The sequence below is a fragment of the Lepisma saccharinum genome, chromosome 23, assembly GCF_977018435.1.
Source record: "Lepisma saccharinum chromosome 23, izLepSacc3.1, whole genome shotgun sequence".
NCBI lineage: Eukaryota > Metazoa > Arthropoda > Insecta > Zygentoma > Lepismatidae > Lepisma > Lepisma saccharinum.
Window position 1 is genome coordinate 26798533 of NC_139251.1, and position 18503 is coordinate 26817035.

Sequence of the window (18503 nt, forward strand, 5' to 3'; positions counted from 1 at the left end):
TTGGATGGAACACCGAACCTTCGAGGTTGTGAGTTGATCGTTCAACGCGTTCGCTTGTTTAGAACACCTTCATATACGTGCAGTTACTTTACAAAGCATTCATCTTCATTGACCAAGTGGTTGGAATACGCTGTGATAGTGACAGACACGTGCTACGGCCTATGCAGTAGAGAGTATTTGAGTTTCGATTTAAGGTCCACTGCACGCTAACTATGATTATACCTACAGTTTAAAGTAGGATGTGAATCACTGTGTGCCTCTTGATTACAACTACAACTATTGTATATTCCCCAGTACCTTGTGAATACTATCAAAACTTGGCGCATGTGGTCTCAAGTACTGGCAACAGTGGTTGTATGATGTGTGAGCAGTGAGCTAGTAGGCTAATATAAAAAGTACTACGAATACCCACTGGTTCGGATCCTACTTTAAACTGTAGGTCCAGTCCCGATTAGCCTTACTGTGCATAAAGTGGACGTAAAGCACCAAGTCAACCAACCAACGAATACCCACTGCAATCGTCGTAATGAAAACCGTGTATAAGCTACAAAGTCTTACTTTCACTTGAAGATCCAACCCATAATGCACCTCGTTTGGTACGAACGGCATTGAATGAACTCGTCTTGCGTCATAATCGCTCGTGAAGGTTACGAGAGAAATCTCTTCTCGAGCGCCACAGCTGATGCAGACGGAATAATTTTACGGTCGTAAGCTCCGACTGGATTGATTAGGTCAATCAGTTGGAGTGGGCAATGTGTCATAAACCTTGAGTGGGACTTTAATTTCGAATCACTGACATTTGACCGACCACTGTTGTGTCAAGTTCATCCGTATCAACTCGCGTAGACGCGTCGCAGTACGTCCCCCCCCCCCCCCCCCTTCCCGGTGTATTGGTGCTCTGGACGCGCTTGTGCCTTTCGAATTTACTCACAGCGATCTCGTCGAACTTGTAACAATATCGCCCAGATTTTCTTTGCGGATAGATTTGTTTTGTTGACATGACCGTACACAAAAAGTATGGCGCGTTGTAATTTGCGTGACATCACTTCCCATTGTAGAACATTACGTCATTGGTTTTGAAGCTCTTGTCCGTCTTATCATGCAACGGGCGATAACGCATGCTAGGCTTACAAGAGTCAACATTCAATAGTAGCGCTTTTGGCCGCAGGATGGAGGTAACTAGAGTCGTTTTCACGTTCAGAAGAGACAACGGCGCTTATGGAGAAACCGCACAGTGTTGCCAATACAGCGCTAGCTCATGTCGCCGGGAAATGATGAGCTTCCTTCACAATGAAGGTGTTACATATTTTGTATATATAATGATAATTATATGTAATTATTAATATTAATATTATACTGTGAACATTACAGTTCATTAGCATGTAATTTTCCCATTAGATTTAATTTAATACACAGGCACATTGAATATTCATTCACCTTTCTCTGTAATTATTTCATAGAATAACATTGAGATATGGTAATGTGTTACATATACGTATATATAAATTCATTTTTGTCTATGAATTTATTTGTGTACGTTGGAAACTAAAAGGTGATCTTGATTTCAGTATTAATGTCGACAGTAATGTAAACAAAAACAACGTGTATTTGCGACAGCACTAATGTTGCTCACAACAGCAACATTGGAAATAATTGTCAATTATTAAATTTAAGTAATTGCAATTCTATTATAACAAACTGCATGAAGTTAATATTTTTACTGAATGGAAATAAAATAACTCCAAAACTTGGTGGTGATTAGCCGGAATGCTGCGGCGAGTCAGCTCAAGATGGCCAGACAACGTCTCCTTACTTCGCGCGCGGTTCGGGTTAAAAAGAGACTCCAAATGCATGGAAGTAATATTTCTGGGAACCTTTGAGTGGTTATAAAAAATAATTTCATTATTTTCTCCACAACTTTGTCGCTGGAAGTTTTTACTTGGAATTACAGAACAAGAAATGACCAGCGACGACATTTTCCACTGCACGAATATAAAAAATCTCCACATACCTTATTTGAATATTTTTTAATGCGAATATGCTTTAAAGTATTGATAAATTCTGAGCACCACCATCACCTATGACAAGTAAAAAACAGTTTCAATTTTTTTCATAATGAATGCTTCAATTTTACGGCATGTTTCAACGTTAGGAATGAAAACAATGTAAAAATTTTGTTTTCACAGAAAATTTGCGTTTTTAATTTATCTAAAATTATGTAAGCAAGTTACCAGTTTTTTGTGTTCACCATCGTATTCTCTACAAAATTTCCTGCAAAACTGCAGGTACCGATTTTACTTAAGCTAAATTTGTAAATCCAGAAATTTGACAACAGCGCGCTCGTATTTCCCATAAGAAAAGCATTGCCCATAAGAGCCCATTGTGTCTTCTGAACGTGAAAACGACTCTAGGAAGAAGGAACATGGCCGGACTCTTACCTGAATTTACGAAGCTTGGTGTCGCCACTTTCGCTTCTTGCTCGAGGGAAGACGATGCGGAACTTCAGGCGAGTTTGTTTAGTTTTTTGTGTGTGCAACCGACATGGCACGAGGTGGAGTTATTGCTTTCGTTGTGTTTCTTGTATGGGTTAGAAAAGGATTATAGCGATCGTTTCAGTGTTTTTGTTAACTTACCGTGATACAGTGTTGCTATGTGAAGGAAAATTTCCCTCATTGCGGGGATATTCAGGTAAAATTTTCGGTAAACATGGAAAATAATTTTTAAGAAGTTCCAATTTGAGTGTCGCTCTCTCTGGGAAAGGTCGTTTACCCTCCTCCCGGAATAAGTGTTTGTATTATTGGTACGCCCCAGTATCCCTGCATTATTATTTAATTGAAATTTTTGTTATAGCATCCTAATGTTTATGAAAATTTTCATTTTCGTAAATATTTTCGCAAAATGGACAATTTTATAACATATATTTTTTTGTTTTCCTCTTGTTTATGTCTTAGTGTTTCCACGATGAATTCGTGTTTTCTATGATATTTTAAAATTTGTGATCGCTGCTTCATTTTTTCCAAGATGAAGGGAAATTTTCTTGTGAGAGGGAAATTGTGCTTCGCACTCCTTGCAACATTGCTGTGATATTATACTGGTGGTTTTTACACTACATAGTAACTTCATTTGTATTTTGTTGGTGCCGAATCATATGTTGTGAAAGCGTTCCATTCATTGCACTCAGGTCGGGACGTTAAACAACTGAAGCCAGGCAAACAGGAAAAAAAAAAAACGTTGTTGGCGCTGCAAGGTACGTTGGATCTGGGAAGGTGACAGGCAACTTTGGCAAATGTTCACATGCTGCGGCGGAACAGAATGAAGTCACTGCCAGATATAGAACGGCTTGCCGCACGAACAGCTCGTATTTTTGTTTACTTGGCAAGACGTTGACCTAGAAATAAAGGTTCGGTTCTTAATTGAAGGTGATTTTATTTTCACGTCACAGCTTAATTCGCGTAAGCTGGAAAGTGTATTGCTTGAATACGTTGTGTTAGCGTACGTAGTTGAACAACTGAATGCATTGATTGTGTTCGTTTTTGCTTATTGATTGAAAATAATTTTGAAGATGTTGTAATTAAGGAATTGTCCATTGAGGATTGATTTTGGATTATCTGCATAAAAAGCGCATTGAAGCGTATCCTAACAGCCGAGAGTAATTGCATTGGATTCTGCTGTTTCTTGTTTCAGCGTCCTTGTCGGTTTCTGAAGGGTTCATTTGAACGTAAAATACACACCCTTCTTCAGCTGTATTCATGCATTTGCATAATTGAAGGGCTCGGATGTAAAACATGGTAAGTTACATTTTGGTCATTTCTGAGTTCATTAAGAATAAAGGTTATTAGAAGCTACACTGTAGATAAATTGTTTTCGTGTTGTGTTTACAAATTTCAGAAGGCTTCACTGAGTGCAATGCAAATTGTTGAAAATGTTAGTTAATAATAACATAGGTATGTCAGACCTGAATTATCCGCATAGAAGATATTTTTAATTCCACGTATGACTTGGCAATTTTACTCGAAAATTGAAGGATGGCACATTTTACTTTGTAACTCAAAAATGACCAAAATGCACCATGTTTTGCACCCGAGCCCTTCAATTCATCCTTGATTTATTGTTAATTCTCATTTTATCCCCTGATAGGAGGACGCTGTTTTATTATTATTATTTATTTATTATTTTAAAATGACCCAGCGGCACGCCCAAAGTTAATTGTTTCTTGTGAAAACTTCACTGTCTGGCTCGGTGGACAAGCACGCTAAGTGGTCGACATTTTTATTTTATCTTAGAATCTAAGGGTACGAGTTCGTCCCGTCCTAGACATGGACTGTGTGTGTGTCCCTTGATCAATGTCATCTAATCTACCATCGATAAAGTTTTGGGGGCGGGTGGTATTTCCTTTGTGATTGTAAATAATATGTCAGTAAATACCATATAAAAATGCATATTTCGGCTAATAAAGCATTTACTTCTCTATGTTTTTCTTGTTTGATGTGTGTCGTCACTATCGTATCGTATTTTAAAATTGTACCGTCAGCAAAGAATTCCTTCTTTACAGATTTTGTTATTGATTTTCACAGAAAACATCCTTTCGAACATGTTTCTGATTTTCGTACATCATTGTGTAAAAGTGCATGAATATGTCCAGTCAAGGGCGTATACAGGAGTGGGTTCAGAGGGTCCGAACCCCCCCAAAGAAATCTTTTATTTTCTTGTGGATTCTGAAAATAGTAACATCCACTAATTATTATTATTATTATTTTCACACTGAGTAGTGATACAGTATATCAGCGAGAAACTGGTTTGGTACAGTAAGTGAAGTTGATGATTTTTATTAATATATGCAGGTGAAATGCTACACGTAAAAACAAATACGTTGCATTATGTACCAGACTTAAAAAAATACTGTTGTCAATGTGTGAAACTCGATTTCTAGAAAAACATGATTCACTTCATGTTTTTGTTAAATTTCTTCAACCTTGTCAGTTAAGCGGAGCTGTCCGAGTGAACCATCCCAATCAAGTGACCTAGCCGCAGTTGAAAATGGGACTTTCTTAATTGTACTTCTTATCTGAGAAAAGTTTTTCAGTTTTCCTGTACAGTTGTCAAAGTATTTAGAGCCCTCATTACAATTTAGCCTCTGCTCTTTCTTAGACGCCACAGAACTGCTTCAGAGACTTCGGGAGATTTCGATTGAAGAGTTCAGTTAAATATTTCATACTGCTTCTGAAAAGTGTCAACAGACATTCAATTCTGAAATTACGATTCGAAGAATAACAAAAGAAAACAACAATAATAATAACAATAATTAGTGATTACCAGCATCGTATTATTATAGAGGGGGACACGTCATTGGCCTTGGAGAATTGACACCCCTGGCTGGACCCCCTCCAAATTTTCTTTCTGGATACGCCTATGTGTCCAGTCATAGTAGAAAAATTATTGCATTTAAAAACAGCAAAAGGAGGTTCATAAGTCAAATTTTTGTATGTTGAATTTCAAACTTAAACTTGCCAGTTTATTTTGTCTTGCAATGTTTCAGCTTTCTGTTTTAATATACCGGGTGGTCCAAAAGTCATTTAAAATTTCACAGTTGCCCCCCGTCCCACCCCCAGGGGGCTGGGGTGGCGAATCAAGTGTGATATCATTGAATAGCTTTCTTTCACTTATTAAACACGTATTTTTTCGTTTTCCAATTTGATGTGTATTTCTCACGATATTTGACCGTTCCGGGACTTTTGGACCACCCGGTATGTTCTTGTAATCTTTTCCTTATGCCTCCTCCAACATTTCCTATCAGGGCATACAAAACCAGCAACTAGTGTTAAATTTTTTCTAGTGGTAACATTCTACAGGGTGAGCCAAAAGTCCCAGAACCCCGTAGGTATTATCTCACCATGTTACGAGACTGGTTTGTGTCTCAACTGCAAGCCAAAGGACTTATCGATTGCGTCAGGTTTCAGCAAGATGGAGCACCACCTCAGTATTCGATTGCCGTGCGAGAATATCTTAATGAAGTGTTTCGTAACAGATGGATTAGACGTGGTTCTCCACTGTTACAAGTCCAGATCTTTCATGTGTGATAATGCATTGTGGGGTTATATCAAACAGCAAGTTGCCGGCACTCGTTACCACAAAACTAACGAGCTGAAAGAAGCCGTTCGGCATGCATTTGCCACGATCACTCGCACATTGCTGCGTAGAATTTCACACCGTACCTGGAGGTGTATAATTTTCTGTTACAAAAATGATGGTCTCCACACAGACATTCTGGACTAAATACTTGTCTGTAACCTCCTTAGCTAACATGTCTCGTCGCAAAATACATACAGGGAAATGGGACTTTTGGCTCACCCTGTACAACCCGGTCGCAATTGCCTAAATCATATAAAGGCGAGACAGGCTTATTTTAGACCTTAGAATAACACCCTTCTCATTAAATCGTACAATCTTTATCATCCTTTTCTCTGCAGGGAAGTCTATGCGGTGTGGTATGGGAGGGTTGGAGCAACAAATTATATTCCATCTGATAAAGTGCAGCAGCTTTTCAATGACATGGAATTATACCCATCTAAATCCCAAGGTAAGCTTACATATATATTCTAGTAACGATATTTTTACAGTTTGCACATTCTTATCGAATATATGAACCTTCATATCCCAAGGAATCTTACCATCTTCCGAACTGAGTCATTCATGTTGGGAGGGGGGTTGGGGTCAGAAACTCTATTCCTATGCTAAGCTAGCAGATTGTAGAAAAAAGTTTCAGAATCGCACAAAATAACTTTGGTGTAAAATACGGTAGAAAATGAAAAAAGTAAATTTTAAAAATATTAAGATTTTCCCATAATTATGAAATATGATTTTTTCATGCAAATTGACGTCTATTCCCTTCAAAACATAAATATTAGTTTCTTCATCACTGAGATTAAATATACAGAATATGAAATTTCGTATAAATCCGTTCTCTAGTTGTAACCAATGCTTGGGGGTCCTAGAGAGATTTTTAGTATTACATGCCAGATATTTAATAATACAGGTAGGTTTCAGTGGTATATTATTGTTCATCGACTTGCTAAACAAGAATAGTCACATACTCTTAGTAAATTCCTGTACATGCCAGATCATCCATGTTTGGGGAGGGGTTCAGAAAGTGTATTGTGTTACCAGTTGATGTCTATAATAAGTTAGCAAATTGTATGACAAGTTGTAATCAACACTGGGGACTTAGAGGTATTTTAGGTGTTATGTGCCACATTTTTCATAATATAGTAGATTTCATGGGTAATATAGTATTTTACACTGACTTGTTTTTAAAAATATCCATATGTACTCTTACAAAAATTCCTAAACATGCTGCTGTGATATGAAATTTCAAGTTCTGAGATTCAAACCACTCTTGAAACCGTTTTCCTAACTAAAGTTTACTAGACCTCTCAACACAGTGTCCCATGTACAATGATTAACTCTTGCGTAGACATGACGATGAAATGTACTGTAAAAAAATGTTATTACAGAAGATTAATTGGATATAATTATTGTAATTGTCATAATTAACCCAAGAAAAGAAATTGGAATGAAATTATTGATTTTTTTTTCAAGGTCATAATAAGTTATCCACTCAGAATTCTGCAAGTGTTAATATTAACATTTGCAACACAGAATCTGTATTTTTCTACTTTTAGTTGCTTTTTAATGCAACTTTTGGCTAATTGCAACGATGATTGAATTGATGAAAGGCACAATTGGTGCAAAATGTAAGTCGACCAACCAGCTCAGCTACTTAGTCAGTTTTGATGTAATGGAGAAACTGAAATTATTTTATGAGGTAAATTTCCAACCCTATTCCTTTTATTTACTCCATTTTTAAGTACAGGGTGACACAGGGAAGTGTCACTCATTTTTGAATTAACGTTATACAGTTGATGTGACACCAAACTTTATTCCTGGGGTTTGAATAGGCGAGGGAAGTAATGCCATTTGTGTTACGTAGAAAAGATCAAATCTGGAAGGTGATGTCCATCTTCCATAATGCAGTTTTCCGGTCGAGAGGCGAAGCTGCCCCACACGCATTCCAATGTCTCCTGAGTGATTTGCTTCACCTCCCTACGAATAGCTGTCTTCAGTTCGTCTAATGAACGGGAATTTGTCGACGTAAACTCGCTCCTTTAAATACCCCCACAGAAAGAAGTCGCACATACTCAGGTCGGGAGATCGGGGAGGCAAGGCACATCTCCGAACCTGGAAATCAAATGACCAGGAAACAATCCCCGTAGGCTGTTCATGGAAGGGCTGTAAATAAATAAATGGCAATAGATCACAAACATTATACAAAAAATATAATACAGTTTGGTGTACAATTAACTGTGTAATGTTCATTCAAAACTGAGTACACTTGCCTGTGTCAACCTGTATAACCGATAGTAGTATCAAGACTGGGAACACCTTTAAACTTAGAATGCCAATGTAACTGAACTAAACATAATGTAAATTCATGGCTGCTAGCTTACTTGATCTTCCTACAACAAAACAACTAATAGACTATTTATTGTGCTTATATTTTCAGTCTATGAAATGCTGCAGTGTGCTAAGGAATGTGCTCATCGTAATACAGCAGCTTACTTGACATTTGGCGAATTTTGCGTGTTTGCCACAGAACTTAAAAGATGCTATGAAAGAGGGTGAGTTGCAACTGTTTTTAACTACTCACATTGATGTAGAAGTTTTCCTCCTTTGCTTTGGTCGAGTTTTGGGTAAATTATTTGATTTGAAAGAGCGTGTGAAAGAAAATAACCATGAACAATTTGTCATGGACTATAAAAGTTGTTGCATTATGTATTAAGGTACAGTAAAACCTCGTTAATCCGGACTAAAGGGGGAATATGTTGACCGGTTTAACGAAAGTCCAAATTAACTGAAATAACCTAAAAAAACAGTAGAAAGTGCATTAAAACTCCGTATAAAGCAACAAAACACGTTTATTATGGTGTATTTAATTACATTACAGTACAAAGTTTGCGGGAAACAGAATTTCATCAGTGGTTGACTGCGTTTTCTTTGGGAAGTTCTCTTGTTGACTTCTACCCACATTTAAAACCTTGCATTCTGCTTTTTTTATTTTTTTTGCCTTTTGCCTGTCCGGATTAAGCGAAGTCCATCTTATGGGAGTCCAGATTAACGAGGTTTTACTGTATTCATTTTGTGTAGAATATGTTTTTCATGATTGAATCAATGGTGCTACTGCCAGATGGGCAAGTGCAGGGTCAAGGCTGTTGTGAAATTGTCTTAGCTCACATATCTTCCCAAATAAATCTTACGTGGAAAATTTTCAAAGAATGCCAATGCACATTTTAATATGAGAGAAGGGCCTCCCCGATGGTGCAGTGGTAGCGTCGTCGCCTTGTAATCAAGGGGTCCCAGGTTCAATACCTGGTGGAGGCACAAGTGGTTCGGATCCCACTTTAAACTGTAGGTCCAGTCCCGATTAGCCTTACTGTGCATCAAGTGGACTTAAAACACCAAATCAATCAATCAATCAATAATATGAAGGAAAAGAGGAGGCGGGGAGCCAAATAAGAGGGGAACAAGGAACAAGAGTGAGAAAATCAGTCATTCATAGTAGACTTAAACACTGAAGCAGAGTCCTTGAAAATCCTCTGGTAATGCCACTTCTTGGTCGTTGTTACTTTCTTTGGCTGGTAAGGTAAAATTCCCCACATATAGCACTGTGCCATGAATGCACATTTAGGAGATGTGAATGTAGAATGCCCCACGCATTCTCGATCGCGATCATTTTGGAGGTGACGTTATCAGTACCACACTCCAGCTACCTTCACCCCCCAGGTACCCATTGATTTGAGGCTGGGTGAGCCCAAGAGCCACTTTAAGCGAGGATAATGCCAGAAAAATTGCGACCTTAGAGCATTGAACCCAGGTCTCTCACATGGCAGTCAGATCCCCTACCGATTACACCATCACGGTTCTGCAGCGTTTCTTCAGCTTATACATCAAATATCAAACATCTGCCGTGCAAATGTGCCAGCGGAAGAAGTAACAATTAAATCAACATATTGATTAATATTATAGCGATCAATTTAGCAGTTTTCTCCTTAAAGACATTAAAAAATTACCTCAGAATATTAAAATACAGTTTTTTCAAATAATGTTGGTGTAAAATCAATGGAAACCTCGAATTTTGCATAATTTTCAAGGTAACTTCCACAAAAGTGCAACTTGGCATTTTAGTGAGCACTGCGAATGGTTCAAACGTCAGGAAAGTATTGACTGGTCTTGGCAAATAAAATCCAACCAATTGGTCGATACTGATACATCATCATCAGTATTGACTCGGCCCTTCAATGGACATAAAGCTTCTTTGATAGCCAACAAGTTTCAAAGTCTGGGTGTCTTCTGAATTATGAAAAATATATCAATTTCAATAATCCTAACACAAAATGTCGTTTAGAAAATACTCAGTTAAAGGGGTTCTAATTTTTTAATTGGATACTCCAATAAGTATATAAATTGATTGTAAGATTTATTTAAATCAGAGGTGATGTAGATAGGCATGATCATCATCAGGGTTGGCAGGATATATACTTTTGTGAATTATTTTGTAAAGTAATGACGTTTCAGAACAATAATAAGCACTAATAATGACACTGTTTTTTTTTGTGAATGCAAATATATTTGTTTAGAAATTCAGAGCAGATTGCATTCTCATATTTTAGTAGCACAAATAGCTATGATAAATTAGTTTTGTACTAAGTTCCAACAGCCTTATCAGTTGTTTTTTTTAACAGAGCTACTTTACTATAAACCAAATCTATCACTATATAGATTATAGAAATTTTGAGGATTATGATTGCGTACAATGATGTATACTTTCTTATCTCATTCTGAATTACCAAGGCAGTTGAGATGTAATCTTGTCCTTAACTGGTTCATTGTTTAGAACCAAGTGATAAGTTGAAGTACAGTAGTCCATGTCATACTTTGATAATACTTTATGCTTTTGTATCAATTAAGGAAGTGTAATATTATTATGATTTTAAAATGTGCAAGTTGATAAAATATTTGAAAGAAAAAAATGTTACTGATAACGCACTAAAAATAGTGATGACTTGTATGATGTCATGTGTGTATAGAGTTATCTACTGATAACTGTAGTTATTTGTAACCACCATATTGTGGATAGCCTTGTGTCCTCCTTGTTGTATGTGCAAGCTTGAACAAGCAATTATTTTTTTAAAATTCATGATTACCAGATGTTAAATTGGCGAATGAGAGTGTTCATTCATTCAGATTTAATATGTGTAGGTTGGTGAGAGCCCAACACTCCCAACATCCATGTGTTTCAGTAGTTTATTAGAGAAATGGCATAATATACCAGAGACTCAGGTTGGAGTCCTGTTTGAGCCTACATTTTCACTTTAAATATCCAAATAGTACTGTGCTATAGGTACAGATACTCTTGTTTAAACAAAACCAAATTGGAAAAATTTTATCGGTTCTTTGGAGAAACCTGCAAAGTTTTAAATAATAAGTTCGTAAGGATTTTCAGGCCAGCGGAACCCATGTTGCCCTGCAGACAGTTGGTATGTTGGGAGAGGATGGAATTTACCAAACCCCTGGACACAGTTCATCTGTCGTTTATACAATTTCCTGTAACTTTTTGAATCAATGCAGCCTTGTCCAGCAAAACAAACTTCGATTGAGAGCTTTGGAAATGGACTAATGTGTTTGCATTGATTCAAAATGTTGACTGTTTCTCCTCCAAGCTGTGCTAAAGGAAACAATTATGTACATAAATTGCTCTCCGGGCTGGTTAAATCTCGCATACAAATGACATTAAAGAAATTAGAATGAACATATCGTGTTTACAACAATTTTTCACTCTTTGTTTGCTGTGTTTTTCATTGCTGAAGTCTAGTTCCAACAGTTGAAAACAAAACTGTGATTCACTAATTTCAGAGTGCCTCGTCCAGTGCAGCTATCCAAATTACGGGACAGAGATGGAGAGGATAAGAAATGGAGAAATAGAAAGATGTCAAGTAAGTCATATGTATAAATAATTCGTTTGAAAAAGATCCCTGATATATACATTTGGTCCAAAAGTGGCACTTATAAGAGCAGATATAAGAATTATCCGCAGAGAATACCACAGGTAACAGCAAAATGTAAAAGAATTAAGAAGTTGTTCTAATAAAATAACAACATTGTTAAATACGTTAACCTACAACGTTGCTGTCGAGTGTATGTTGCAGAGGACTTTTTTTCTGCAGCCTACAGAAGCAAAGAGGGAGGCCATACTGCTACCCTCAAGAGGTAACAAAAGGAGAGGGTACCAGTGCGAGGAAAAAGCAGGGAAAGACTTTGGGTCAAGTGTGCAATGGGGTTATTCATTTGCCTGTTTAGGGGCCCAGTTACCAATCAGGCCTGTCGGACACAGGCCAGTGTTGTCACATTGGATTTCCAGAAAAGAGCTAAATCCCACCTAAAACGGGGATACTATTTCTCTGAAGCAACTAGAGCTAGACTGCAAAGCAAAGGCTGGATTTAACTACAACTGAGACCGTTTACGTAATAGACGAAAAGATAAGTACCTGTTGCGATTCATGATTTGGACAATCCTTGCTCCAAAGAACTAAGTTGGCAACAGCAATACATACAGATGGACTTCCCTTCCTCCGCTGGAGGAGCGGAATTCTGTCGTCTGCTCACTGCACAAACCTCAAACTGACCCGAGAAATGTGTGGTTCTTCTTCCCCCTTGCCATTTCTTTGCAAAGAAACAGAGATGAAGAATTGGCAAGGCTTGACCACTATTCACTGGATTTTCATGGTAACTCTCTCATGAGTGATTGTGGCTAAATCAGTGAGCGGATTGCAAAGAAGAGCGAAATGAACAAAAATCTAGATCCAAGACATTTTTCATTTTTTGTGGGGAGAGGTAGGTTGGAGATGATAATGTCTGATGGCCGATAACACTTTTGAACCAGTCACGCCACACCACTGCGTAACGAATATAAAGCCTTAATGTTACACAATACTTGATTTTCCCAAATGCAAACCTTGTTTATGTGGAATACAATTTAATAGTATTGGATCTTAATTTAAATCACTTTTCCTTGTTATAGCCTAAAGACAGAACAAGTACCTTAGGCTCTTTACCAGATAAAATCTGAGGTAATTTGGTATTACACAGTTTTAATGATTTACTTTAGAACTCTCTATCTTGTTCTGAATTTATTTAAATAATATCATGTGTGTGTAATTTAAAATTGGAAAACTCAAAGAATATTCTGGAATAAGACTGTTACAAAGTGAACTAGTTTTTAGAAAGACATCAATACATCTGTTCTCGAATAAATTTTTTTGTTTTCTAATCGGTTTTCTAGAGTGTGTGCCAAAGTACGAAGTATTTTTGGGCGGATCGTGTAATCCTACAACATGGCGGCAGGATATTGCGATTCCTAGGCTCAAGAGCTATGGAATCACATATTACAATCCAGTAAGTATTAGAAAGTAAATTGATAATTTTAAAAATTATGTGTTATGTGCATATATTATGCTGTACCTTACTTGTACTTCTTATCTTACGTTATTTCAACATACCCTTCTATATAGTACCCCAGCACAGGGCTGTGAATGCAGTATTAATTATAATTAAAGGATGCCCTTCTGCTAAAATATTATTTTTAGGATATACTTTTAAGATAGATAAAGCTACATACAATTTATACAGAACATAAACGTAAGGAGCAATTACTAAGTATGAATTTTACAGATGCATTGGAGTGCATAATTTGAACTGCACTGTAATACTAAGGACTGTCAACATTATATACAGCACAGAAATGGAAACAATTTATGCATGAATAGCAATGAAATTCCTCACTTTGAATAAAACAGTTCAATTAATGAAGAATAATAACAACCCGTGGCTTAACAACCCATGAAGGCCAGTGTCTAAGGTGGAAGATCATCCAATCAGTTACATGGTGATGTGTGGTCAACACGACAAACCCCCAGTTGTTGTAGGTTATCCATGACCAGGTTATGCTACTCATTTGTAGCTCCCCAATTTCGCACGATAGTGGGTGGCCACTGGTCCCATACACAGGCCGAAATCTTAAGAGAAAAGTCCATCCCAAAGATATCTCTCGGGACATTGGGACCTCCGGGTGAAAACCATGACATATGGTCACCCTATTTAGACATATGGTTGAATTGAAAATGCTTACCTTTCATATCCACTAGTAAGCCTAATTCTTTATACATGATACGTCTGCTTTATTAATGTATGCATTAATTTTCTAAATTCTAAATGTTTCTCTGTGCTCCTAACCTTAAGTCTTAATGTTATAATTATGATTAAAATTCTGTGTAGACTTTAGGTGCCGACTAAATTGTTTGTCGCATGAATCATTATTGTTGTTTGTAATTATTATTTTGAGCAAATGCCATTTTCTTGTATGCTTTCAGCAAGTATCTCATTGGGGCCCCGAGTTGATCGAATTGGAATATCAAGCGAAGCAGAATGCATCTGTGTTATTTTTTGTGATTGACAACGAAACCAGGAGTGTGGCATCTATCATTGAGGCAGCCCATTCTTCAGGTCGACAACGAAAGCTAATTCTGGTCGTCCATGCGTACGAGGGACCAGGACAGAAGATCTGGGGAGAGCCATTATCAATAGAGTAAGTGTTATGCACTTCTGGAAGAGCTATAATAGGCTGCTTACCTGTATTAAAATCGGGACACAAGGGCAAAACAGCACACGACAAGAAAATAAGGCTGCAAAAGGATTATCAAAGTTGCTCATCTATGTCGTGAAGAAAATTTAAAAAAAGGGGAGGATATACACAAGGTGAACTAAATTTTGACAGAAACTAAACTCAGTGCATACAAATTATCTGGAATTGGTTAAATGCCTCATACAACTTATCTGGAATTGGTTAAAGGCCTCATACAAATTATCTGGAATTGGTTCAATGCCTCATACAAATTATCTGGAATTGGTTAAATGCCTCATACAAATTATCTGGAATTGGTTAAATGCCTCATACAAATTATCTGGAATTGGTTAAATGCCTCATACAAATTATCTGGAATTGGTTAAATGCCTCATACCAATTATCTGGAATTGGTTCAATGCCTGCCTACCAAAGCTTATGTTCATCACTTTGCTTCCAGTGACCTCGAAATTCTGGAAAAGCCAGAGAATTTTGTAAGAACAAGGAAATGTCAGAAATATTAATTACCTTTTTTTCTTACTTGCCTTGGGAGATTCTACTTTATTTTTTATTTATTTATGTTCAACAATGGTGAATAAACTAGATCCATTTTATTGACACCCGAATTGAAGACTTACCACATACTTAGTTGTATGTTAAATCATTGTAGAGTGGTCTGGAAAGTTATTTGAAAGTACTCTGAAAGTGAGCATTAACCCTGTCATTAATTATGTAATTAATTATTTATGAGATAAGAAAATGAATGAAAAAAATATGTGAAATAATTGTAGCTTGCCCCCCCCTTTTTTTAATTTCCCGAACATAAATTTGATTGCGCCTTGTAATCAAGGCACATTGCACGGTGGTTCAGATCCCACTTTAAACTGTAGGTCCAGTCCCGATTAGCCTTTCTGTGCATAAAGTGTCCCTAAAATAACAATTCCATTAAATTAAATTCAAGAAATTTGATTGCTTCTTGAGAGGGGTTTCCATTAAAGATAAGTTGTACTAACCGGTATTTTTTTATTAGGAAAGGCATAGATGAATCGCTACACTATCTGTATTGGCCAATGTGGGCATCGTGCTGTAGTTAAATGTGTTGATATATATCTAAAAGTATGCCTGCAATCCAGTGTGTGATTCTTTTCTCAACCTGAATTTGGTTTGTCCAAACTTTGTCTTTCTCATTCAAAATTTTTACTCTCTCCTCCACCTTTATTTCCCTGATAACTTCTCTACTTTCTACTTTGTTTCTCTGTGCCTTCATATTTTCAGAAGGGGGCTGTTTATATTACTTCTTTCTACTTTAAGCAAACATATAAAAATGCAGTTTTATTTTTCAAAGGGCAAAACCCACTGCATTCATAATGGGAGCGTTCCGAAAGTCTTAACGAAACGAACGAATCGAACGAAAGTAACTGGCCTCGAACCTGGTGAAACCAGTTATTTTTCAAACTTATGGGATGCTCTAGACGAAAGCGCAGGCACAGCATTTTGTTTATAGAAATTTTCCGCATGTCATCCAGCGGAAGGCATGTCCTTTTGGCAGAAATAAACTCTGCTGCGAACACTGTTTCTCATTTTAATCACATTCTAAGAAGAGTTAAGGCACGCATGTTGCTTCATATCGCTCTGTTTATATTATAATACATTTTCCGAACTAGTGCAGTTTGAAGCCATCATGCACGTGTGTTGTCTGCAAGCAGCAGACTATTCTCACCGAACAAACCAGCCTCCTGGCCCGTACATCTAGTTCTTTCACGAGACGCATGGAATGCGACTTTTGGGACAGCATAATGAACCTCACGAAATACACGGAAGCACTTATGGGACAGCCAGTTACCATAACTCGTTTAACGTGTTAGACTCGTGTGACTTTTGGAACGGACCCATTGGTACAGAGATGCATTCATATTTCAACAAACATTTACAATTTTAGGCCAGTTTCCCCCCCCCCCCCCCCAGAAAAAAATAAGCCAATCGTGGTATTTATGGTATGAAATTTTATGTGTTTGTATGTGTCAACGTTTCAGTACTGGTGTTTCTGTGTGTCAGTACTGCATCATTTATAATTGCAGGGAGTATGAAGACTTAACAAATGGCCAAATGGTCCTCCAGGATCTAGTGGAAAGGCAGGGAATCCCAGTGTTCAATAACATACCGGTTGCTCTCAACTGTACAGCCAAGGTTAGTGCAATGAACTTTTCCCTGCAGTGGGATTTGTCCATTGATAAAGTTCTTCCACGTGAAGTAAAGTAAATAAGAAATGCATGCATCATACACAAAACATAGTTGTTCAATCTGAACAAAAATATTCAGATATATCTGTATTTATCTATTTATTTATTTTTGCTTCACATGCCTACTGTTTTCCATATTGCCCTTATGCAATAACTAACTATGAAATGCAATTATTTTTTATTTTGTTTATTGTTGTAGGTATTACGTGAAAACATCAGTGTACAAGATCTGGGACTGAAAGACTATGTGCAGCCTGTTAAAATGGCTCATGTTCAACTGGGAGATAAGTTAATGTAAGTATTCGAACTTCCAAGGGCAGGCACATTGAGTGAATTAATAAATATATATTAAACTTGGCATTACTCATTTGCAAAGAAATTTGTGTTATGGAGTCGTTAAAGGAAAGGATGTATGCAAAGTGAAATGTAAGGTAACATGACACTTTGCAACTTGCTATGGAGGCAGGATCCCACACATTCACAATCTTGGCTATTTATGGAAGTGATGTGATCAGCAACATGCTTCCCGTTAGCTTCATCCACCCTAGGATTGTCCCCAAGTATCCATTTATTAGAGATGCTGCTTGAAAAAATTATCATCTGAAATCATCCAGCCTCTAGGAATTGAACCAGGTCACTCTGTAGGTTACTTTGGAGGTACGCAATTATTTGTTGCTTCATTTTTTAAAATTAATTTCTATGCCCTTCTTGAGTACACATTTAGATTAAATTTTGTTTCTTTCTTCATATATTTCATCACTTCATTCTTCATTGTGATGTATGTAAAGAGAGTAAAAGAAACATAAAATAGCGAAAATACAAATACAAATTCAAACAAATTTCCATGTTATGAAATACATAATTAGCATTTATTTGTTATCCTTCTTGCAAGTTTGATACTAATTTGTGATTCTCTTGGTATTGTGTTCGAAAGATTTTATGTACAAACTTATTATTTTCAGAAAATTGAGGGAAGCATTTGATGCGCTTGACACAAACAGTGCAGGGGAAATCAGCTTGAAAGATGTAAGTACAAGATTGTTTGTTATTATTTTTGTAGTATTCTGTATAGGAGCAAAATACTTGAAAATATGCCAGGAAATTTTGCTAGTTTCTGAATTTTAAGAATGTGCAGGAGTATTTCAATTCTGTGTGTCAGAAAACATATTGAATATTAGAATATATATATTTCATTTATGCTGTAAAAATAAGTTAACTGATGTGGCCGCGGTGGCTCAGGCGGTAACGCGTCTGTCTACCATGCTAAAGGTCCCGGGTTCGATCCCCGGCCGGTTCAAATCCGGGAACTTTTCTAACGGTGGAAGCGGCCCCGGCGCCCACCCAGCGTCGAATAACATGGGTACCTGGGGGAAACCCTGGGGGGTAAAGGCGGTCAGGGGTGTGATGCTGATCACATCACCCCCACTCACGACCGGATCAAGAAAGTGTGGGGCGTTACCCTCACACCCCCTATATGCCTTCATGGCGTGGTGCTATGCACAGGGGAACACTTTACTTTACTTTTTTTTGAT

At 37.3% G+C, this 18503-nt stretch overlaps 1 protein-coding gene across 8 annotated transcripts in view; it reads left to right on the forward strand.

Moving 5' to 3' along the window:
* Positions 1–18503, forward strand: part of raw (NDT-like domain-containing protein raw) — a 261149-nt gene that overhangs the window by 217372 nt on the left and 25274 nt on the right. For 6 of the 8 annotated variants that reach the window (XM_083144445.1, XM_083144449.1, XM_083144447.1 and 3 more), the window contains 8 exons: positions 6468–6577; positions 8561–8675; positions 11968–12047; positions 13394–13506; positions 14481–14695; positions 16810–16918; positions 17171–17265; positions 17934–17997. In XM_083144445.1, coding sequence (XP_083000571.1) covers positions 6468–6577; positions 8561–8675; positions 11968–12047; positions 13394–13506; positions 14481–14695; positions 16810–16918; positions 17171–17265; positions 17934–17997 — 901 coding nt within the window. Of the gene's footprint in view, positions 1–2413; positions 2507–2606; positions 2689–6467; positions 6578–8560; positions 8676–11967; positions 12048–13393; positions 13507–14480; positions 14696–16809; positions 16919–17170; positions 17266–17933; positions 17998–18503 lie in introns of those variants that run through there. The other 2 variants (XM_083144448.1, XM_083144453.1) reach the window with 2 other exon arrangements.